The 24,902-nt window shown below is 47.7% G+C and overlaps 1 protein-coding gene across 3 annotated transcripts in view; it reads right to left on the bottom strand.

Moving 5' to 3' along the window:
* The window catches only part of LOC139054847 (uncharacterized), a 36,657-nt gene that overhangs the window by 6,361 nt on the left and 5,394 nt on the right, over positions 1–24,902 (bottom strand). Inside the window, exons 1-3 of one of the 3 annotated variants that reach the window (XM_070532505.1) lie at positions 18,508–18,713; positions 9,213–9,499; positions 7,465–7,563 (exon numbers count right to left, since the gene is read on the bottom strand). In XM_070532505.1, coding sequence (XP_070388606.1) covers positions 7,465–7,563; positions 9,213–9,446 — 333 coding nt within the window. In that variant the 5' untranslated portion in view covers positions 9,447–9,499; positions 18,508–18,713. The other 2 variants (XM_070532506.1, XM_070532504.1) reach the window with 2 other exon arrangements.

Below are 24,902 nucleotides of genomic sequence, written 5' to 3' on the forward strand. Positions count from 1 at the left end.
GCTTTTATGTTTTTTATCAGTTTTATCAGTATTTATCAGGTTTTATTGCTGTACTACTTTCTGGTAACCTTTATAGATCACTGCATTTTCACACTAAACCTTTTAATTAGAAGTTAGCGTACCCTGTTCTTACTGCTTCACACTATACACTCTTGCTACATTGGCCAAATAAAAGACTTTATAAGGTATACAGAAGCATCACAAGGGACACTAAAGTGACTTGTTGCAGTCTAAAAAAATAATTAATAGCCTGGCTGCAAATGGCACCAGAGAACACAAAGGACGAACAAGAAAACCGAGACGATCTAAGAACCAAATGTTTAATGTACACACCGAGTAAATGCTGGCTGACAAGCAATAAAACAAACATACACAAAAAGGAGAAGCAAAAATTCATGTGTGTTTCCTGACAGGAAATGCCTCCATTTTTAACGGAGGCTATGCTGACAAGATTCTCCCAGGATATTTAAATCTACAGCTTCCGTAATTTCTCTAGACAGCTGATTTGCACAGAATGCTAGCTTCTTCATCTACAATGCACGCTCAGATGTCGAGAGTGCATTGTAGTGGAGGAAGCTAGCATCGTGTGGAGATCGGCTGTCTAGAGGAATTATGGAAGCTGTAGATGCGAAGACACTGGGAGAATCTTGTAAGCATGGCCTATGTTACACTTTCTGAGACGGATATGTTTTGTGTTGGGATCTGTACGGATACACACTAGTTTTTGCTTCTGCTTTTTGTGTGACTTCGATTTATTGCTTGTCAAACAGCATTTACTCAGCATGTTCATTAAACTTTCATTTGTTAGTACGCCTCATGATCGTCTTGGTCTCTAGCAGAAAGGTGGTCATTCATTTTACAGTGAAGCTGTATATGCCTAGGCAAAACACTCGTGGTCCGATCACAAAAACCCTAGTTGAGGGGTATGAGTCATTGTTTAGGGGGGTGTGAGCTATTATTCGTCTTACATGACGGGCGGAGAAATTTCTTGTTGGGTATACATAGAAATGCTTATGCATTTCAAACATACATATATCTACGTATTATTGCAGGGAAGGTACACAGAGGGGGACGGGGTTAAGACAAGATCATGATGTCATAATTATCTCGCAGCAAAGGTGTGGTGGGCCATTGGCTACACCGATAGTGACGTTGTTTCTCTCTTGCAGCAGAGCGCACGTGCAGCAGTCTCTCTCCGACTTCCCAGTAGCTTCAAAAATGTGTCCCTCTACTTAATTAAATGAAATGTGCAGCCACGGTGTGTCACTTGGTAACTACAGTGCATAACCGAGTCATAAATACTATGATTAACGCATTACAAAACACAAATGCGTAACATAATTCAAAAAGACTTGGATGGACCCGCTGGATTAACACAATGAACCACTCATTGCACCTTCGATGATGGTGATCTTGCAAAGCGCGATGTGTGTCATTCCAAATAAGCAATGTGATAAACCCAAGCCAAACGTGTGCATAACCTCATCAAGAAACACAGACATAACCAATAATATAGAAAGACTTGAATAAACCATCGGAATTAACCCAGTGATAAACACCGGGGCCGCACATTTCAGCTTCGCTGGTTTACCATCTGTACAGGGTGCATGGGCAGTAATTTCTTCTGGTATTGTGTGTAAGTATTCTATAATGTTTTGCCAGTAAAACATGTTGGGCTAGTTGGTGCATTTATTGGTACTGCTTTTTTGCTGGTTTTTTCTTAATGTTGTGCCCTTCTTCCTTCAGTAATTACTTTTTTATTCCCCCTCACATAATACTCCAACCTTGCAGCCTGCGAGGTATATAAATAAATCAGTACATAAGCGCATGTCATTTATTCATCTGCATACACCTCGCACCATTCCTTGCTCAACAAATGTCACTGTGTTGATGTCTCGCAGTGTGCATCTACATTAACTGCCGTTTGCATTTCGGTATAGTTTGTGAATAGTGTAATGCCTAAAGATTGCATGACATTAAGGTTGTGACCAATGCAGTGCATAAGCAAGCCTTCCAAAAGATGATATGTTGGATTGTTGAAAATAAGACAAATTGTATATATCGTAGTTGCTTTAACAGCATTTAATTGACCACTTGACAAAAACTTCACTTCGCATAGATTCCAACACATACATTGAACCTGCAGTTTTTTTTTTGCTTAATAATGTGGTCGTTACTGCAGGGCCACATTGTAGATTTGAAAACAAAGTTCAATAAATTCGTTTCTTGCAATATAACAATATGCGTAGATCACTGCGACTGCAACACCAGAAGTTGATACAAACATGCACACTATAAGATGCAGACAAATGCACAGGACAAGCTCCAGAATGTTTGCATCCTGATACTTCTAAAAGTGAACAGTTTCATTCCATGGCAGTCAATGAGAGGGCGAAAGAAAACTTAATTGTCTTCGTGGAACAAAAACTCATTGATAAGCTTAGAGATATAGTCATTGCTTAACACTTCCGAAATGAATAATTATGGCTTGCTATCGACATTGAGGCAGCCTTTCGACAGCAAGAAAAGGAATCAGTTTTTCCAGCTCTGAACATTGAATTGCAGGCAATACAAGCAGGCATAAAATTCTACCAATATAATCCGTTTAGGAATACCAAATTGGTATTAACATTGAGACTTGCATTTTTACTATCTCTGGCTGAGTAATCTAGTTTGAAATGACTTCCATAAGCATGTAGTAACAATGTTGATCTAATATAGCTTAAATACGTGACTAGTTTAAGAAATATGGATGATTACTATAAATTAGGGAAGAAACTATAATATCTAATAACATTATTATTCTAATAATAATATTTATTTCCACAAAACAGGCTAACGGTGAGCGACGTTCGAGGCTGAGCAGAAAGCTGAAAAATGATACGGCAAGTGCGCCTGCCATGGGCCTACGATTCTGCATTATGGATAGCGCGTATTGATGTGGTATTCTTGTTAAAAGTTCTGAGTATGCTACCAGCGCGAGAAACAGGACAACAAAGTGGATGAGAAGCGTGTCTTTTAGAATGCTAAGTTGCAACGTACAGGTTCCTACAAAAGTGACGGTAACTGCTCAAAACATTTGATGCGTTGCCTTTTGCGCCTTTAGAAATATTCAGGGAGGACTCCCATATGTATATTCACAGCACACGCATGGCGATGCACGAACCAGACTAGCGCTAAGGTTGAATTTCACAACACAATTTTCATTCCACGTCCAGTAATCACACAGATCATTTGCGGCTTCGTTCAGGGGCACACAAGGACTTTCGGGTTGGTGCTTGTTGTTGCGTTTAGCGCAAGAATGTGGCTAGGAGCAGGCACCGCATATGCGCAATCACGAACAATGTACACACATCATTTCTCCAGAAGCTGACGCCGAGCGCGGGTAGCGTGAGGATCTTGTTGGGCTTTCACGACGACTTCGTGGCAGCCGAATTCCGAATACTGCATATGTGCTGAGGGAAGTTATATGAACTTGTCGGTAGGTCATCTTGTAGATTGTTGTAGCGCAGGCAGAACGAAACAGTCATAGAAGGCAGATGAGAAAACACACAGCCTCGAACCACCTGCGAACGGCTGTTTACGTGAGCCTTGTCGCACTGAACTTCTCAAACCGCCGTTGCGCACTCCAAAACAAATCTGAACTTCAACGCATTTTAGAATCATAAAACACGCATATTAGTTGCTCCTAATAAAGAAAAGTCCACAATATTATAATGTAAACGTTTTATTCAATAGTTTAATATAATTATGCAGCGTGTGTCACGAAACCTGGCAGTAAGCAACCCTTGGAGTCGCACCAATCGCATTGTTGAAATCGCAATCATGTGAAATGGGCTCTCTAAAAATTGCATTGCGACGCGTGCGACTGCACCGATTTTCGTCGTTCCAGTCGCAGCATGTGAAATAGCGTTTACGAGGCGAGGTTGCATCGGCGACAGTGAGTGATGGAGAGGATGGAATGGTGGGTAGAAGACATCAGGCGCAATGTCAGTGACATAGCCGACGGGGTCGTAATATGGACGGTTGGGCTGGCTTGTCGCGGGTGGTGCGGCGCTAGGCGGCTGCACGCGATTACAATAACGTGCAATACGACTTCATAGCGGGCTGTAGTCGGGTCCTCGCCATAACGGAGACGCATACTTGGAGATAGCGGTTGGGTAGTGGCAACGACTTCAGCGTAACTGAGAGCTGCATCCGCAGGAAGATGTTGGCGTTGGTCTGGCATGACCTCGGTGATTTCTCGCTTGATCGCGTGATCGAGCGAAAGCATAATATTAGAGGCAGGCTGTTGTATATGCGGTGGCTGAGCGGAGGACGTCAAGTAGAGCTGGTGTGCAAATTCCTCCCGGAAGAATGCTTTCATTTCTGGAGGCAGCGCTGACTCGTCGGATATGATAGCCAAACCAGCAATGAGGTCGTCGCGCGATAAAGGGCAATGTGTCAACGTGCGATGCCTACGTAGCTCCTCGTAGCTTTGGCAAAGTGACGATGTCAGTCACGGACTGAGGATTTTTTGCAAGTAGCATGGTAGAAGCATTGTCCGCTATCTCTTTCATCACATTTCAGATTTCGCCAGACTCCGACATCGTCGCGTTGACTCTCTTGCACAAGTCCTGAACATCTTAAATGTAGCTGGGGAATGATTCACCCGGTTGCAGCGTACGGCCTCGCAGACATGACTCCGCAAGCAGCGTGCGCACAGCAGGGCGACCAAACACAGTCATTAAAGAGGGCTTGAACGAGGACCACGTCCGAAAGCTGGTCTCATGGTTGTTGTACCAGAGACTAGTGACACCCGCGAGATAGTAGAGTACGTTGCTCAGCTTTGCGAGATCGTCTCATTTGTTGTGGACCCTGACACTCTCAGGTGTCGCCAGCAAGTCCTCCACGTCACTATCATCCGCGAGGCTGGAAATGGCAGAGCCGATGTTGCGAGGCACACCAGAGCACATGAATGATTGAGGAGGCGCTTGCTGGGATGCGTTTTCAGGCATGGTTGAGCGTAGGGTACCGGATCGAAGATACGCAACTGACGTTGAAGCCCTCTCCCCCACTTGTAAAGGTGTTTATTAGTCACCAGCGTTTGGGCCGACCGTCTGAGCAGGGTTACGGACTCTAAGCACGAGCCGCGTTTCTCGAGCAAAGCATGGAGAAATTGAGCCACTAGAAAGCGCTGGAGAGCATGGCCCACTACAGCGTTCCTCTTCTTCGCTATAATTTATATACAGGGTATTCAAACTAAGCTGTATGGTTTTCTGAAAGTTAGGCACTGGGAGGCAAGCGGAGACCATGTGTGCAAATAAGTTATGTGTAAACACACACACATATATAAATGTATATATATATATATATATATATATATATATATATATATATATATATATGTATGCGCGTGTGTGTATGATTATTTTGCCGAGTGTAATACTTGTTACGGCCGCAATAGGGACAAATAATTAACCAGCGAGCCTAACGGCGGTCTAACCTTCGGTCACCGCAAAGCAAGCTCACCGAACACGGCCAGTTCTGTCTCGCCAATACTGTAGAGTTGGGGTTTCGCAGATACAGTTGTATCAAGAAAACAAATACATCCTTCTCATTAAACTAAATGATTCAATCAATACTTGTTAAACACATTAATAAGTATTTTTGGTACCTGGCTCTTACGCGGCTAATGTCCATTGAATAAATTAAGGTGTGAATGTATCTTCGTCATTGAAAAAAGGAAATTTTCAGAAGCCTTGAATTGCGAGAAAAAAAAGGGGGGGGGCGAGAGCCATGGTAGGTTTGGTACTGCTAAATGTTGGCACGTAGTGGGAAAATTTAGAAACTGCACTTAGTCAGTGCTCAAGACAATTGTGCAAGTTTGTCCATCTCAAAAATCGTACCAATGCTTTGGCAGCCGTCTGCTGCTTAGTATTACCGGAGTGCCATGCACCTAGCAGGCCAGCAGCCCCTACAATCAAATGGGGCCTACACGAGGCAAGCAGCGCGCCAACCCTGTCGTTGCTTTCGCCCGCAAGTCTTAGCAGCTGAAAGCGTGATCCAGTCATATACAAACGTTGCAGCTAGAAGCACACAGAAGTAGATTATGCAAGTTAGCATTGAGGCCCAGTAATTGGGGGAATCAGTACTTGAAGACTACTGCGTTAATGTTACGTGACTATTTTCGATACACATGCACTCTTATTTTTCTCATCGCCATCTTTCATTGTTCTTTTTTGTTCCTTTGACTCCTCCTTTGAAGAGTAGCAGGACAGAGGCGTACTATAGCCAAGACAGACTTGCCTGCTTTTCTTTCTATCTGTCCTGTTCAAACAATTACACTGAGCACACTCTGGGTGTATTTAGTACCCATTCCCGTCTTCGTTTTCCTTGTCATTTTATGTGCTCTGCACTATGCTCACGAAGTCACTCAAGTCTTGCGCTCTCTGCATGCGAAAGCCGGCTACGTCATGAAAGGGAACACAGAACCAAACTGAAAAGTCATGTTCAGTGCTCTACAATTTTGCTTACCTTCCCGAATAGAAGGAGTGTTAAAGCGACACTTTCTTTGATCAGATCCTGTGGTTTGGCGTACGTCGGATGGTTGCCGTGCATATCTTTTGTTATCTTTTGTGATGCATTGTTTGTTGCATGTTCAACTAGCTCTGAATACACTGTTTACATTAGTGCTCAAGATCTGCATAGCAACACACCTACACACACATACGTATATATTGAACGAGAACAATGGGCGGCAGCCAAGGGGCACGATTTTTATTAATAATATCAAGAGAAGAAAACGGATACCAAGGACGGCGTAAGGCAAATTACTTGTAGTTACTAACTGAATTAAAGAAATTATAAATTCATGAAATTGGAAGTATATATATATATATATATATATATATATATATATATATATATATATATATATATATATATATATATATATATATATAATGCAGAAGGGTCGGTTGTTCGACTTTTGATTTAGTTTTTTTGTCATCAAACGGTTGTCGCATTTTCAAGCAGCAAAAACTAGCACTGACGGAATGTTTCTTAATCTGTGGCAGCGCAAGAAGCTGCTTCGAAAATTCAAAGACGGTTTCGCCCTCCGTGTTTCGATAATGCTTCATATTGCGACAAATAAAGCTGTAGTTGGCAAGAACGAGCTACTTTCCAATTCGCAAACGTACTCGATCAATAGCCCTTGATTTTTTTCTGTATGTCTCGTTAAGTTGTTGCCGTGGTGACTTAGTGGCTATTGGGTCTTGATAATGAGGACGAGGTGGCAGGTTCATTTCCTGGCCACAGCAGCTGCATTTATTTGATGAAGGAGAAATGCGAATCGGATTTCGGTGGATGTTAAAAACGCAGATGGTCAACAATAATCTTTATCCCTCCGCTAGGGCTGCCCTCGTCGCCAAGCGCAGTTTTAAACTCCCCAATTTAATTTATGGAAATGGGTGAAGCGTTTACCAGGATGGACTGCAGGCTTCCCCACTCGGTGCAGCCGTTCCACGCACAGCCTGCTGGAAATTCCTTGGTCTCCTGAAGACCTTGGTCCGTCCGCTTGAGCTGCAAAGATGAAAACGCTCAGTCGAGGCGTGTCGTACGACTACCGCGCTGACTGCTATACAACTTCGCTGTCTGTTTAGCGCATGCGTGCAGCCTGTGACACCCTTACGACAACACGTCTTCGCCTTTAAAAAAAGAAAAAAAAACACTCTTCGCGAAATGTTGGCATCAGAACATGGCCTTCCTCCTCGTTCGTCGTACCATGCATTTCTGCAAGGTAGGTAATTCTTCGCCATTTGCTAGACTTATCGCAGGTGGCAACGTCTCTGTGGTTCTTGCATGGGTGAAGCGTGAAGTGATCTCTTTGACACTTACTGCCACAGAAACGTGCTGCTTATGAGGGTAAGGCGTGACCAGAACACCTTCACCACGCCTTCAGCGTAATTAACCTTTGAGTGATAGGTGGTGAAGCTATCCATTTGAAGAGTGGTTGTTCTTGGTGAATGTTTCTATAAGTACACAGAATAACAAAATACGCAGTGTCGCTCGGAAGGCGACATATCGATTCCGACAGTAAACTAGTACACAGTTATACAAAGTAAGCATATCTGTTTTATCCGCCGTATAAACTTGAAAACATTTGCTTACTAATTAAATTAACAAGCATGATGTCAGCGCTCACAAGCAAACACGAACACGTCACACTCGATGAGCGCGGACAGTCGCTGCGGGTCATAACGCTGGTGTGAGCAAGCGTGGTAGACACAGCGATCGAAATCACCTAGCTTCGTGTGGTCTTTCGCTTCAACACAAGAGCGGCGAGAACACAGCGCGCACAAAGTTATGAGCCGTTTGGAGATCCCCTTCAAAATACGGCCCGCGCGGCCGTGCTAACTATGCACTTGCTGGCGGAGTTAAAGTCGGCCCTCCTGCCCCCCACGCTGCCTCCCCGCTTTGTTCCATATATGGCGCGAGAGAGTGGGCCGCGATAGCCAGCTCCCCTGCGCCAGACGGACTCCGTACACGTCGCAGGCGGTTTTCAGGGCACAGCGTCCCGGACCGGTGCGCACGGCCGACTGCGCACTGCCTCCGTAGCGACGGCGGATCTTGTCCCCGTCGCAGATGGCTTTCAGGACACAGCGGCCCTTCCTACCCTCCGTCCGAAGCCCTGCGCGTGACAGCGCGTGACGGAGACGGCTCGCTTCCTCTCTTTAGTGCGCGAGATTGAGCTGCCATCGCCGGCTCACCTTCGCAAGTTTTCGCTCACACATACAGCATACGGCGCGCGGCGCCGATTTTATCGTCTTTGGACTATATGCTAAGCTTCACGACGACGGCGACGCCGACGGCAGAAATGCGCTTGAAGCGTCCATATAATTGCTATCGCAATAAAAAAAAATATCTATTTCCGCTTCTTGGTGACGTTTGGAATAGCCGAACCATCTTCGTATAAGGAGTGCTCAAAGGGAATGTTCTGGCAATGTGCCTACCTGTCTTCGTCCCCTAGCTCACCGTTTGAGGAAGACCTCCGCATAAGTCTTTAAAAAGGGGAATTACCTTCCCAGTCAAGCTCGCTTCCACTTCCCTTAACCCTACCGCGCCCGGCAGCAGTGGACCGGCTGTGCCGGTGCCGACAAAATGCGCGGCACGTTCATGAGAGAGAGAGAGAGAGATACGACACATAGCGCGCAGTCAGTGTGCCCACTAACCATGGCCTTGGGTGTCTTCATGAAGTGCACGGGGCAAGTGAGCACGTGCGCCCGCGAGAGGACGTCCTTGCAGTCGTTACAGAAGCAGTGCCCGCACACGGCGCGCCACGCCAGTCCCGTGAGGTCGCCGCAGCGCAGGCACAGCGACCCTTCGGGAGGCCGCTGTGCGAGGAGGATGCGCGTGCGGTCCTTGAGGTCGGGGAAGTCGCGCGCCGTCACCGTAAGTGTGGCCATTTGCTTCCTTTTCCGCTCCGCCCGCGGGGCTCTACTTCACTGGAACTCAGTATCTGGATTGAGAAATTGATGAATCGATTTATTTATTCAGAAAAAGGAAGGACCGAATGTCGGTGGTAGCGGATGAAGGAGGTAACAAACGAATTGTATCTTATGCGTTGCTCGTAGGCACGGAAGCTTTGTACAGCTACGCGAGAATGAAAAAGCGAGAGCGAACAATAAAGGTTGATTTCGTTTTCTACATTTGCTAACGTGCCTGACACCGGGGTTATTCATTTACACAGGCTTAGATTTAGGGACATAGCGAGTTACAATCCCCAGCCCCTTTCTTGAAAGGAGAAACAGTCATTTAACGAGAGTATAGCACGAACCTAACTTGGTTCTTCATTTTTACCTTCAACGTAAAGGTATATATGCAAAGTGAAAAAAAAAACACACGTTCTTCTAACAGGCGGCTACTGCGCGGAAAAAGTCGCGTCACTGAAGCGTTGCCATTTTTCCTTTGCACTTGTTGAACTTTTGTTTCCAGAGTTAAACGTACGGTTGTGTGTGCAAATGCCCTGAAAGATGGTTCTCGTTCCCAGCCGGTATGTCAACTACTCGATGATCCGCTGCTGGGAGCGGGGCCACGTTGAAATAGCCAGTAGTACGGTAACCGGCGTAAACTGGCCGTAAAAATGGACAAATACGAAAAAAAAATGCGTTGACATCCTTCACGTAACACCGACGTACCGGCGCTGGGCTTTCGGTGCGAAATTCGAGAAATTGAGTTCTTGACCCTAATTTTTGCTTGTAATAATGAAGCTATAAGGGTGAAATTAACTAAAATACGGTTTAGAAAGAGCACTTTGCCGTATTAAGTGATGTAACGTTTTTCTTAAGTGCTCTTCTAAGAAAAGCGGAATGTTGCAGTTCGTGAAGAAAAGGACTAGTAGCCTCCAACACATCATCTGATGTTCTGCAAATAAGAGTTAGGAGCCTTAGGTTTGCGACGTTGAGAAAGATACAGCCCAACGTTCGTTCGCGCGGAACTGAAAGCTGAACGAGTCGGTACCGATTCATAGTTGTGGGTTGCGCAAAAAAGACACAAACTAGAGGACAAAGTAGAGTCGACACGAGCGAGAATTCTCAACAGGTAGTTTTATTGAAGGAACGCTAATTTACACAAGAAAGCAGCTTTTGCAACCGCCACATGGTAGGGGAACCAATTTCGCAACGAACAAATATCTAAGCTATTCAAACAGCGCAACGGGCCTTTCGTACCTGTCAATCGCGCGACTAATGCTGGGCAGGTACGCGCATTCTTTATCTGCCTGCAAAGTAGATGGCTGACTGACAGGAGTGTGCCCCATCATTTTAATTCGGAATGCATAAATTATGTCTCTGTTAATCTGGTGTCCGTACGTCGCTTGATCAAATGCGGTTGTCCGTGAGCGCTCGTCTGCAACGACAAGTATGACTGTGACCTACCAAGTGGGAGTGTGCGAAGTTAGCACCACACTTGTACACGTTGCAGAAAAAAGCTAACTGATTACAATTAATTCAATCAGAACTGTAATTATTTGCAGTTACCAATTACTGCCCCGCCAAAGTAACTGATCAATTATTAAAGAACTACTAGAGAATTCACGCAGACTCCTCTCGGAGGGGGGGGGGGGGAGGAAAGGCAGGGAGGCTAACCAGATAGAGTCGAGTTTGCTACCCTACACGTAGGGAGCTGAATGGGGAGTGAAACAGAGAGAGAGAGAGAGAGAAAACATGAGTCTGCACCGCACTTTCACATGGACTAATTTAGGTGCAGGATGTCTATAGTCGGGCACTCAAGTCTGTTGCCTTCAGGCAGTGAAAAAGCGCTCGACCTGCTTTCTGGGCTAATGAACTGTGAGGCCAGGCTCCAGAGATCTTTGTTTCTGTAAATGGCCTCTCGTCCAGTCTATTTAAGGTACACTGGAGAGTCTGAGGTTGGCTGTCAAAGCGAGAACAGTGGCACAGAAGATGACTGATGATGAGTGCAAGTGTGAAGAGACTCCTCTCGGAGTTGCTTAAGTATGCTTAAGCATTCTGCCACTTTCTCATCTCCACGCAGCCCCGTGTCATTATCAATGTTATGAAACTTGATCGGACCAGTATAAGCGACAGCACTGCGGCCAGAGGAACTGCTGCCGACGGCGGCGCAAGGAGAATTGATGACGCAAGCAAACTACTGCACTGGCGGCGCCAGGTGCGCTGATGACGTTTCGATAATTATAAGCCGTTATCGCTTTAGCGGGTTACCCATCCTCGTCGAACCATTAATAATATTTGGGGTTTTACGTGCCAAAACCACTTTCTGATTATGAGGCACGCCGTAGTGGAGGACTCCAAAAATTTTGACCACCTGGGGTTCTTTAACGTGCACCTAAATCTAAGCACACGGGTGTTTTCGCATTTCGCCCCCATCGAAATGCGGCCGCCGTGGCCGGGATTCGATCCCGCGACCTCGTGCTCAGCAGCCCAACACCATAGCCACTGAGCAACCACGGCGGGTTCGTCGAACCATTATCAGCCGGGATGAACTGTAGTGCGGCGGCGGCTGCGTATGGCACGGCCGCGCGAGGGAGGAAAGCGGGGAGGGAACGCGCCGGTCTCCCTCTATCGTGGCCAAGGCTACAGGTGGGAGGAGGAAGGAGGGTGAGTGTTCTACTCCGGCGTAGAGATGTAAGGGGGTGTAAAAAGAAAAACATTGAAAATTGCAAAAAAAGATAGGCTTTTTCGTTATCGTTTTCAACCAGAATAAAATTGAAAAATAAAAAAAATGTTTCAGTGCCATTGCACTCTGTAAAGAAGGATGACCAGCGAAGCTGTGTATGTGGGCCCCTTAATGGCTAACTGCACTTCCACCGCGGGTCGGCCAGGTATTTCACTGTTTTCGGGATTGGTACATGTATGAGGAGTGCTTAACGCCTGCGTCGCCTCCCCGCAGGTCGGCCCGGCATTACACTATCTTCGTGATATTTTTCTACACGCGGACACGATACAGTGATTAAAGCAGCCCTTAACAGCTTCGCTGCAGAAAAAACGGAGCTTTCCCGCTGAATTTTCCTATTGCGATGCGACATCTTTCGACGTATCTAAATGTTCGGTCAAAAAAAAGGAGTTGGGCGTCTGCGAAGCAGCTGGATGCCTCCATGTGGTAGCAAGGACTTTGCTTCAACCAACGCTCCAGCCCTCTCGCCTGTCACGTACCGCAGATTTCCCCTTCTTCTGCGACATGTGAAAGAAACTGGTCCGAATTTGGTATTTTGCACACGAAGCTACACAATAGGCTCGCAGGAGATCGCGTGCAAAAACTTGTGTACGTACACTCGAACCTCAATGTCAAGAAGGCTTCGTTCGTTGCACAACGAAGGGTTGACGCGCCAACTGTGAATTAATCGGACACACATTGATACAAATGTTGGCTTTGACGCTATGATGTGAAACCAATGCCTTGAATTGAAATCGCGCCATGGCTTTGAACCCGGAAGCTCTTCTGGGACTTCTGTGATGCAATAATTCTATTATTGTTAGAGTGAGACAAATACCTGTGTCGATTTTATAGCCATTTGAGCAATCATGTATTTTTTTCAAATTTTCCGTATTTTCTAAAAGAAAAACAAACATGAAGGAAACCAGTTTCTATCAGGCCCCTCAAAACTTCCTGAAATTTGACACCTCTACTCCGGCGGCGGGTGCGTATGGTGCGGCTGCGCGTGCCCTATTTTGAAAGCGATGTGCGAGGGGGACAGAGCGAAGTAAATGCCGATGGCTTCGTCAGCGCTGTGTTCTCGCCGCTTAGTTCGCGTTGAGCGAGAGGCAGCACGAAGGTCAATTCGCTCGCAGCTGCGGGTGCTATCTTGAAACCGATCGTCTAGCGTGACGGACGGACGGAGGGACGCACGGACGGGCTATTTTCCTCGTTGGATAAGCAAGGAAATTCTGACGCATTTAACAGCAATCGATGACTTTTACGTTACTTTCCTTCCTACATTTATTAATGTGGCACTAACACAGTAAATATATAAAACAAGCTGGCATGGCTCTTTCAGTGCAGACCTTCACGCGTTAACTTCACTAACGTTTGTTTTTCAAACTTTTCATCGCTCATTCTCCTTCATTTTCTTCTAAAGAAATCAGCAGCGACAATGGAAACTCGCTCGATGTGCGTGCTGGAGGAATGACAGTGTTTTACTGTAGAACACATTGCGCACGAGATCACGGTTGTACAACGCTGCAATTCTCGCTTCTGGATTCTTTATGAAGTGCAGCGCTTCATTGATCTTATAGTTTGAAGACTTTCCTGGCAGGCAAAAGCTCAAAAGATCGTCTGTAAGTGATGTGCTGCCAACAACTGGTGAAGTGGTCATCGGTGTATAGTCATAGCAAAGCTGGTTAAATTTGACGGCCAACATCTGCTGGAGCTCTTGCCAGCCCCCTTCACTCGTTTGCTATTTCACTTAAACCAAGAATTATAAGCGAAACCAGCAGAAGTTCACGTGCCTCGCGAAGGTAACTAAACCTGTAGTGTAATTTAAAATATAACTGTTCATCATTAAGCCCTCAAAAAACTCTTTGTGTTACAATCGTAAAGTGTATTTGAGTCACGTGTCACACAGACAGACAAGAACATGTACAGTCGCGTGTAATACGAGCTGTACCACGGTGCACGTGTCCAGAAGAGGCCCTAGCTAGCCTGCAGCGTGGCGCCAACATACGACTAATTGGAGTACTAAACATCGCTACAAATACTGGTATTTATTGCACCAATTGTTCGTATGTTGGCGGTGCAGTGTACTGTTCGGGCCGTTCAGAAAATGAGCATGATGTTGCAGCTCATGTTGCACGCGACTGTACCTTTTCTGGTCCCAAATTGTCTATGTGAGAGAGACCATAGACTGCGCTACGCGAAAAATTAAGTAGCCGCTCTTAGCACCTATGAATGCCGATAAAAAGCGCCTCTAAATGAGTTGTGCAAAAGTGTTTGCCAGCCTGAATCTGCGCATTCACAAGGCGTCCGCGTTGGACTACCCGCGAAGATAATGCGCTAAACCTTGCGTCTTTCCTTCCACTTCGTTCGGCCAGTAAAGCAACTGGTTACGTGTAATCTGTTACTGAAAAATGCAATTGAATTACAGTGACCGTTACCGAGCTAAAAAATAAATTACAAAATTACCACCAAATGTAATTGAATACAGAGAATTCATTAGATGTAATTCGTTACATATAAGTAGGCTTAGTACATGCTGCTTTGGTTGACGTATGACTTGTCACAGGTAAATAGGAGTTAGTGCACTACTGCGGTCGTCCACAAAGTCTAGCGCTCCCTGAGCTTTAGTAAACAACCGCCTTCACTGCGGGCAACAGGGGCTTCTATTTTTTCCTACCCGCCAGCACAACTGTGAAACCCTGTTTGGCGCGATAAATGCTGTCGTGACTCTGTAGCGTGCCACGGCATTACCTAGACTGTGCCACAGCTCAGTGTGGATGTAGGAAAAGGTTGCAACCTTTTTATTGCGATAACAATTATACAGACACCCCAAGCGCATGTACGCCGTCGGCGTCGCCGTGATGTTCCGTATAAAGTCGAAGGGCGATAAAACCGTCGCCGCGCACCCTATCAACACCACCTAGATAGCACAAGGCCTTTTTACTCCGATCCATGAAGTCATGCCACCTGGCCCGACTGCCATAGAATCTAATGGGGATGCTCCCGAGTTGGCAACAGTGATTTTGACGTTACCGCTTTCATCACGCCAGCCTTGTCAATAGTACCCGCCGTGGTTGCTCAGTGGCTATGGTGTTAGGCTGCTGAGCACGAGGTCGCGGGATCGAATCCCGGCCACGGCGGCCGCATTTTGATGGGGGCGAAATGCGAAAACACCGGTGTACTTAGATTTAGGTGCACGTTAAAGAACCCCAGGTGGTCGAAATTTCCGGAGTCCCCCACTACGGCGTGCCTCATAATCAGAAAGTGGTTTTGGCACTTAACCCCCCCCCAGCCTTGTCAATAGAAATTTCGGGCCAGGTAGCGTGACGTCATGGATCGGAGTTAACAGGCCTTGTGCTATCTAGGTGGTGTTGGCCCTATACGCTGCATGTGCGAGTGAAGCTGTGCGAGGGGAGCCGCAGATCCCGGCTCAATTCAATCAATCGCGCCCGCGCGAAAGACGAAAGCGGGCAAGTGCGCCGTTGCCCGTCTTGCGAGGGGGAGCCAACGTTGCGAGGCACACGGAGGAGGGGAGAGAGGCGGGCTGCGTTCTACTACGGCTGCAGCTGTGCGCACGCGGCGGCTGCTCGCGGCAGCCCGGCGCTACTATATTGAGTGCGACCTGCGTGGGGGCATTGTCTACGTGCGTTGGCAGCTCGTAGCTTTGTGCATGCTGTGTTTTCTTGGCGCTCGCTGTTTGTTGAGGCGATAGACAGCACGAATGTCACTTCGTTCGCAGCTATACTGCCGCGTTTCCTGGCGCCAGCGTTTTCACAGAGAGTTTCCGCGCTCATCGAGTCTGATGCGTTCGTGCTTGCTTCTGCGCGCGTGACACCATGCTTGTTGATTTCGTTAGTGTGCCTACGTTTACAAGTTTTTACAGCCGATAAGACTGCTTTCCCTTACTTCGTATAGCGGTCCAATAATTTGCTATCACAACCGATGCTTCACCTTTCGGGCCAAAGTGCCCGAGTATGTCTGCGACTCCTCTTTCCATTTCCTGCTACATATAGGTGAGCTGCAGGCAATGCTAATATGTGACTGGGGACTTTGGTTTACCCTACCCGAACAATCTTATCGAGAAAGGTGGTTTCAAGCTCATGGGGCCAAGGCGTCAGTAGTGAGGAGCGCAAAGAATAAATAGGCAATGTCATTTTTACTACTTTAGGATGGAAAGACAAAAATTTAAGGGGGACATATTCGTTTGTGGGTTGTACCGCCGACATACGTGACCAAGCTCAAGGTAAGCCTAGTGTCCAAAAACGTTGTCCTGAACCAGCTCCGCGGCCAACCTTAAACCGAACCCGCAGTCTCGGAAAAGCTCTAAAACGGCATCAGAGAGTTTTAGAATTTAGCGAGAGCCCCAAAAGTTGCCCCAAAAGATTTGAGTAAACAAGCATGGCGGCATCCATCGTAGCGACGGCTCTAGCCTTGCACGGGTTCGATTCGTGGTAGCGCGTGAAGTTCACTAGCTAGGAGAAGTGTCTGCGGTTACCGCTTTCTTTCAACAAGCGTGTGGTATGAAGATTTATTCATTAGACGCCGCTGGTTCCGAATTCGATTGTGGATTTTACGGCTCGTAGGCCTAACACGGCTTAGCTTAGCTGGTGAAGGCACGTAATGTTTGTTACTCAAAACCACGAACTACTATCAAAACTAAGCGCAACTAATTGTTTGCTGCTTACAGAATAACTTCTAAATTCTAATTAAACGGGAATACACAAAAGTCAAAATTACTATTCTTATCATAAAATGGTATATTTTATTTAAATATTTCTAATAGATTTTGTTTGATGCCGTAGTGGCGCTGCCAGCGTCATACGCTATCCGCAAACGCAAAGCGCTATTCTAAAACTCTTCATTGCTGCGTGCCCCAACGCTAAGACCCGCAAAGCTCTTTTGCAGCCCGAAACATTCTAAAGCTCTCTAACGACCCCTTTGGGTGTATGTCTCCTTACGAGCAAAGAGCAGATATACGCCAACGTAACGAAATATGACTCCGGTTGTCCCGCCCATTTGCTCCAATATTATGTTTTCGCGGCCGAGGAAGACTTGGAACAGATGGCACACAAGAGCATGGCCTCTGAACCCATAATCTTTGATGCCACTGACATATATGTACACTAAAAATCGCTCTTTATTTTCAGTAAATGTATGTTGATGCTGGTACAGAACTATACGACCAGAGGACGGGTACATGAATAGGCTCTAGTTTGGCGCAATTCGCTGCATCCACAGCTGCGAAACTGTTCATGTAACACACCAAAAGAGCGGTACCAATGAATTTACAATAAACTCGTTTATAAGAAATGAAAAGAATTACAGCAGTGAAATCCTCACGAATCTCGGCTCCGGAAACCAAAATCGCAAAGAATTTCGCTCTGACTTGGGACCAAGATCACGCGGCACAATTTCATAATTTCTATATGCAAGTTTTCCAATTAGATACGGCATTTTTATACACAAGCTCACTGCGCTGTGCGTTTTTTGTAAATGCTCGTTTGTCCTGAGGCACCAAATTTGCGACACGTAATTTGAAGCCTCGTCTCTCGCATAAAGTGCATAAATCGATATGTGGTCCATCAGTCCCGTTGAGCAAGTAGCCCATTTATAACGTCAGATCCCTCAATTCAAGCTACATCATGAACACGTGAAACGAACATACTCTAGGCTCAACACGAGCGCCCTTCATTTGATGCTAGCTCGGGATTATGTTTCGTGAACATGCGTAAACGGACTGCTTCGAGCACATATCCGTGGCATTTGGTGAAATAATGAGTTCTTGAAGTCTAATAGTCCAGGCAGTAGTAACAATTGATATCTTACTCGAGTTTCATTGTGAAAACGCTCACGAGGAGCCCGCAGAACGTCTATTCACAGATATTACTAACGAGGCTAACTCTCTAATAATAATAATAATAATAATAATAATAATAATAATAATAATAATAATAATAATAATAATAATAATAATAATAATAATAATAATAATAATAATGATGATGATGATGATGATGATGATGATGATGATGGTGATAAACAACCATCTAGGAATCTGGTAGAGAATCTTCAATAGGCGCGGAGTCGAGAAAGTCTTCAATACTGAAAATTACATCACCGAAAAAAACCCATAGGCTCCAAAACTCCCATACTTAATAATCCCACACGGTATATGGAAACACAAGCTTACTTTTGTGGAATCCAGTACGTTTCATATGGGCTGTGAAAGTTACAGGGCATATGGTTCGCTGCATCTTGGTTATCAATGTGGAACATAGATAACTTGAGCTACAGCAAAGTGCAGTTCATATGCGGTTGGTGCGCTGCAAAACTTACTTTTCGATTGCGATGGACGTCGTTTCTTTGAGCACGACACGCGGCGTCTTCGTAAGCACGAGGCAAGAAAGAAAGGCTGGTGCAAGTATCGTGACTTCATGTAAGCCGTTTACGCCCAACGCGATCCCGAGAAATGTCTACGCAGCTGCGTGAACACAATGACGCCAATGCGAACCAAGATGATTCGTTTGACTCCTGCATAAGCGAAAATAGCTCGTGCCGTACGTGAAGGAGTGAGTGCTCGCTGTGGGCTTGACTTATTTGCTGCTGGTCTAAACGTAAAACAAGCCATAAGGGAAGAAAAGCCAAACAACACAAAAGTTTCATACGCAAACACATTTTTCGCTCACTTGCACATGCGTCAGCACCGCCTTGTTTGCACGTCTACGCTGAAGGTCTCGCGGAAGGATTGTATGAATGCCTATGCAGCGGATATCTTTGTGACGTACGAGCAGCTTTCCGTCCCTCTTCGTGGGGTATGCTCTGAGTGGACGAAATCTGGCCGACTTTGCAAATTTTTTTTTGGGACACTAAAGGGAAAAATGATTTCTTTGGCATAAGTAAAAAACCGTTCTACAAGACCAGAAACACCACTCTTACAACAATAAGACGTTGGGTAAGCCAGAAAAAGTGCAAGAACGAAATACGGGTGGCGACGCCTACTTAAGTTCCCGCACCTGGGGGCTGTGACGTCTTGGATTTTGATAGCATCTTCTAGGGCCTGCTAATTATATATAGCGGTACAGATTGACTACATTGTGTTCTAAAGGAACCAAATATTAAACATGGCAAGTTTCGGGAACCTTCACTCAGCCAACGCGGCCCAAATGCGAAAACATACTTTGGAATCCCTGACGTCACGCTGACGTACCGGCGCTTGGGTTTCGGTGCGAAATTCAAATACTGATACTTGGACCTTCATTTTCTCATCTAATAATCAAAGTATTCTTTTGAAATGACTGCCTGCAGGGTTCTCAAACGAGGCTTCATTAGTTTAAACTGATTTATTGTTTCGCTTTAGTCTCCCTTTAAGAGGCGAAATGCACCAGGGGCTGTGAAGTCAAAAACCTTTTCGTTCGTAAGTGCTTAATTCCATAGGTCGGCCGCCTTCGCTTAGGTTATTTATGTACGGCGTCTACTTTTGTGAATGCGGGAGCCGGTGCTATTAGGTAACATTAATGGGGCTCTGGAACCGTTCCCTAACTAATCATAAAACAGCCTCGCTATAGAGGACGCCGTCTCACGAATCTCATGGCCAAAGTTTTGCGTATCCTTCAGGTACAAGCGCAAAAGACAAGAGGGGCAAAGTCCCGGCCAAAAGTGGTGTCGCGGTGGCGAAAGGGCTCCTCGCGGCACCCCGTGGAGGCGTCGGTAGACTACGCAACGCAGCGCGCTGCTCATCTCGGAGGCCAGAAGCAGAAGACGCAGCTACGCGCAGTACACAGATAGAGTACTGATCAGAACGTATTTGGGGCATGTGAGGTGACGTCTTCGATTTTGCTGTCGTTGTGACATGCGTCGTCTTCGAGCGAGCGCGCGTTCGTTGCGCGGACACTGGCAGACGCTCAGTTTTTCGCGCAGAAAGTCTGTTGTTACGTTTCGCCTATGACGCGCGGTGTAGCCGGCGCGTATTGAACGGATGCCGGGGCTTCGTTCAAAGCGGCGGACATTTTGGCCCGTTCGGAGCAGCCGCGACGCATCCCCGCCGAGCGCGTCCCGGCATGTTTCAGTGCCACGTGTCTTCGTGTGTGCGTGTGTGTGTGTGTGCCCACGCTTGTCAAAGCGCGGCAGCTGGGGAGAGGAGCTCCCCCAGTGTGAAGCGAGGAGGTCTGACCGGCGCCGGCCCGGCTGATGCGTCACCTCCTTGTCTCTACATGTCTCTCAGTCCGTCCGTGCCTCGCTGTCACGTGGTGTCATCTCGTGACCTTCCTTCTTGCCCGCGACGCCAAGAGTATAAGAGCAGCTGCTCCCGGACGCCTAGAGAGAGGCTCCGATTTCTTCTGTTGTGTAACGTGCCCTCCCGTCTCTCCACTTCGGTCGACCTGACCGCCCGCTCTTTGCGATGCTAGAATAAACAAGTTGTTCTGTTAGCAGTCGACTCATGCTTTGCCGGGACCTTCGGATGCTTCCAGTGTGCCCCAGGCCGCCAGGCCAACGCTACCCTTGGGGCTTGCGACCCATTTGCAACAACGGGCGTCAGCACTGAGGTTCCAACAGCCGGTGCCATCGTTGAGGTTCCAACAGCTGGTGGCAGCGCTGAGATTCCAACAACCGGTGCTATCGGTGAGGTTCCAACAGCTGGTGGCAGCGCTGAGATTCCAACAATCGGTGCCATCAGTGGGATTCAAACAGCTGGTTGCCAGCGGTGAGATCGCGACAACGGAGGCCAGCAGCGAAGATATGCGGTTGACTGTATGCTGAGCAGCACAACGACCATCCGGGAGCAGTGCAACGAGCCCTGTGTGATGACTGGTTGCCTGCAGCGGAACGACTGCGCTGAATTCTTGGCTGCGAGGTTTGGTGAGTGCGGGACTTTCTTCTTCTGAGTTTTGCCAGGCTTTTGTTAGTGTCAGAAACAGAGCTGGTAATTGTGGTTGTCGTTGCTGCCGGGTTAGTTTGCGGCAAGACAATAGTAGGCAGTAGAGAAAGCAGCATTCACAGCAGCCATGCATTTGAAGTCGTTGCGCAAACCGAAATTGTTGGAGCTTACAAGAGAGTTGGGTCTGGATGTCTCAGACAAACTCAGAAAACCAGAACTGCTAAGGGCTATTCTTGAGTTAGGAGCTGAGGATGACAAGCTGTCGGAATGCCTTGAGACCATTGAGGAGAGGGAGACGGCAAAAAGACAGGAGCGCGAACTAAAAGAACGAAAAGAGAAAGATGAGCTTGAACGGAAAGAACGAAAAGAGAAAGAAAAAGAACAGCGCGACCACGCTTTGGAAATGAAGCGTCTCGAGGTAGAGATGGAACGCGCTCGTAATGGAAGTCAGGCACACGGTGCAGGAGAACGAGTATTGTTTAAAATGACTGACCTGATGCGGCCGTTTAAGCTTGGAGAGGACATTGGTTTGTTCCTGGTTAAGTTTGAGCGAACGTGCGAGAAGCAGGGGTTCTCTCGGGAAACGTGGCCACAGCGCTTGCTCACTTTGTTACCCGGCGAGGCGGCCGACGTAGTCGCTCGCTTGGATAGAGAGGAGGCAGAGCATTTCGACCAAGTGAAATCGAGTCTGCTAAAAAAGTACAGGCTGTCAGCGGAGGCGTTCCGTCGGAAGTTTCAAGAAAATGAGAAAGGCAAAAGTGAGTCATATACAGAGTTTGCCTACAGGCTAATGTCAAACATGCAGGAGTGGCTCAAAGAAGAGAAAGCGTTTGGTGACCACGAGAAAGTTCTGCAGTGTTTCGGGCTGGAACAGTTTTATAGTCGGTTACCTAAGAACGTGAGGTACTGGGTCTTGGATAGGCCAGATGTTAGTACGGTGGCTAGAGCCGCTGAGCTAGCCGAAGAGTTTGTGACGCGTCGGGCTCGCGGAGCTAAGGACGGTCAAAAGGGTGAATTTGGCTCCAAGTTTGAGAGGCCGAAGTTCACGCCCATGAGAGCAAAGGGGGACACACGTAGTGCGGACGCGAGTGAAAGCAGTCCGACCGAACGTAAGGAGACGGCGGCAGCCGAAGCCGAACGCAGAAAGCGGTTCGAGACGAGGCAAGTGCGCGTGTGTTATACGTGTCAGAAGCCGGGTCACTTTTCGGCGCAGTGTCCAGAAACAAAAACAAAAGTCGTGTTTTTGTCATTATGCAGCACTGACGAGAACATGAAGCTTCTCGAGCCTTACATGAGAGACCTCCTCGTGAACGGGAAAGAGTGCCGAGTGCTTCGCGATTCCGCAGCTACGATGGATGTAGTTCACCCCTCTTACGTAGAACCCGATATGTTCACGGGCGAGTGCGCATGGATCAAGCAAGCCGTGGAAGCTCACAGCGTGTGTCTGCCCGTAGCAAAAGTGCTTATTGAAGGTCCTTTCGGAGCACTTGAGACGGAGGCGGCAGTGTCATCTATGCTGCCCGCCCAGTACCCGTACCTATTTTCGAACAGGTCCGATCACCTCCTGCGCGAGAAGGGGCTTTTGTTTGGTGAGGCTAGCGTTCAGGCCTTAACCAGATCGAAGGTTCGGGAGCTCGCTGCAAAGGCGGTAGTTGCGGGGCCGACGTTGTCGAACGATGAGAAAGGGTCAGAGGCGCAGCAAGCTGATATTCAGAGCACGCCCGAACTGAATAAAATTGAGCCTGTAGCGTTAGAGGCACCAGATACTGGAGAGGAAATTCTCGATGCGGGAAAGTTAGAAGAGCTATCTGTAGATTTGCTCGTCGCGCCTACGTCAGACGGACTTAATAGGTTGCTAAAAGTCAGCCGGTCGGCTTTGATAGCCGAGCAAAAGAAGGATGGCAGCCTAGAAAACATACGCTGCATTGTCAAGGAAGGTGTCGCCAAGAAAAATGCTCGCTTTGTGGAAAGAGGTGGGGTCCTGTACCGGAAGTATCTAGACCGCAGGGGAGTGGAGTTCGATCAGCTGATCGTGCCTCAGTGCTATCGTCAGGATCTGTTGCGCTTGTCGCATGGGGGTTCGTGGTCCGGACACCTAGGAGTTAAGAAAACTAAGGACCGTCTCTTGCAAGAGTACTATTGGCCAGGGTGTTTTCGGGACGCAGACCACTTTGTGAAAACATGTGACACCTGTCAGCGGGTGGGCAAACCAGGGGACAAATCGAGGGCGCCGTTGAAGTTGGTACCTATCATTACGGAGCCTTTTAGACGGCTCGTTATTGATACAGGGGGACCTCTGCCGGTAACAGCCACGGGGTACAGACACATTTTGACTGTGATCTGCCCAGCCACAAAGTTCCCTGAAGCAGTGCCGCTTAAAGAACTCAGCTCAGTTGAGATAGTCAATGCACTACTGTCCATATTTGCGCGAGTTGGTTTTCCTGCGGAAATCCCATCAGATCAGGGCACAGTGTTTACCAGCGCTATGACGACAACTTTTCTCGAAAGGTGTGGGGTAAAGCTGTTACACAGCTCAGTGTACCACCCACAGTCGAATTCCCTTGAGAAGCTCCTCTCCGTCATGAAGCGCGTGTTGAGAGCATTGTGGTTTGAACAACAAACTGACTGGGAGCTGTTTCTGCCTGGGGTGATGTTTGCATTGGGGACCGCGCCGCATGCGGCTACGGGGTGTTCGCCAGCTGAGCTCGTGTACGGTCGCTCGCTGCGATCTCCGCTTCGCATGTTTCGAGACGGATCACTGCCCTCTCCAATGGCTGCAGACCATCTCTTTCACAAATGGCCACCTCCTGCACTGGAGCCTCGCTTTGCAACAGTATTCTTTTGAGGTGCGTTACAAAAAGGGGAGTCTCAACGGTAACGCCGATGGCTTAAGTCGAAGCCCCTAACGTGGGAATCAGCCTCAAAATTGTTTGTTATTGATGTTTTTCTTCCTGAGGCAGGATTTTTAACATATTGCTTTTGTGTAGTGTTTCAAAGTGATCATGTGCTTTCTAGTGCAATTTTCCGATTTGTGGACGCGTTCTGAGTGCTGCTAGACTACTGTAAGGAACTAGGCAGTAGTATAAAAGGGGAAAGAGCCTGGCATGGCTTAGTGAGGGTTGTGCCGTGCTTGCTGACTGAGCGGCTGAGTTTCGGAGTAGTTCTAACGCTTGCTGGGAACGAGAGAAAAATGAGAACTCTCCCGAAGTCACTTTGCAGTGTCCTGTGTGAACCTGAACGTGAGAACGAGGCCTTCTCGGTGCGCTACGCTCAAGAAACGCCGAGGGACGACCGACTTCGGTTTGAGCATCATCGAGCGACATCCCTCCGGACAGCGGATGCAGTTCCCTGACCATCGGGATCTCCTTCCCCCGGCGGGGCGGTCTGTTACGTTTCGCCTATGACGCGCGGTGTAGCCGGCGCGTATTCAACGGACGCCGGGGCTTCGTTCAAAGCGGCGGACATTTTGGCCCGTTCGGAGCGGCCGCGACGCATCCCCGCCGAGCGCGTCCCGGCATGTTTCAGTGCCACGTGTCTTCGTGTGTGCGTGTGTGTGTGTGTGCCCACGCTTGTCAAAGCGCGGCAGCTGGGGAGAGGAGCTCCCCCAGTGTGAAGCGAGGAGGTCTGACCGGCGCCGGCCCGGCTGATGCGTCACCTCCTTGTCTCTACATGTCTCTCAGTCCGTCCGTGCCTCGCTGTCACGTGGTGTCATCTCGTGACCTTCCTTCTTGCCCGCGACGCCAAGAGTATAAGAGCAGCTGCTCCCGGACGCCAAGAGAGAGGCTCCGATTTCTTCTGTTGTGTAACGTGCCCTCCCGTCTCTCCACTTCGGTCGACCTGACCGCCCGCTCTTTGC

The sequence above is a fragment of the Dermacentor albipictus genome, chromosome 1 (assembly GCF_038994185.2).
Source record: "Dermacentor albipictus isolate Rhodes 1998 colony chromosome 1, USDA_Dalb.pri_finalv2, whole genome shotgun sequence".
NCBI classification, from domain to species: domain Eukaryota; kingdom Metazoa; phylum Arthropoda; class Arachnida; order Ixodida; family Ixodidae; genus Dermacentor; species Dermacentor albipictus.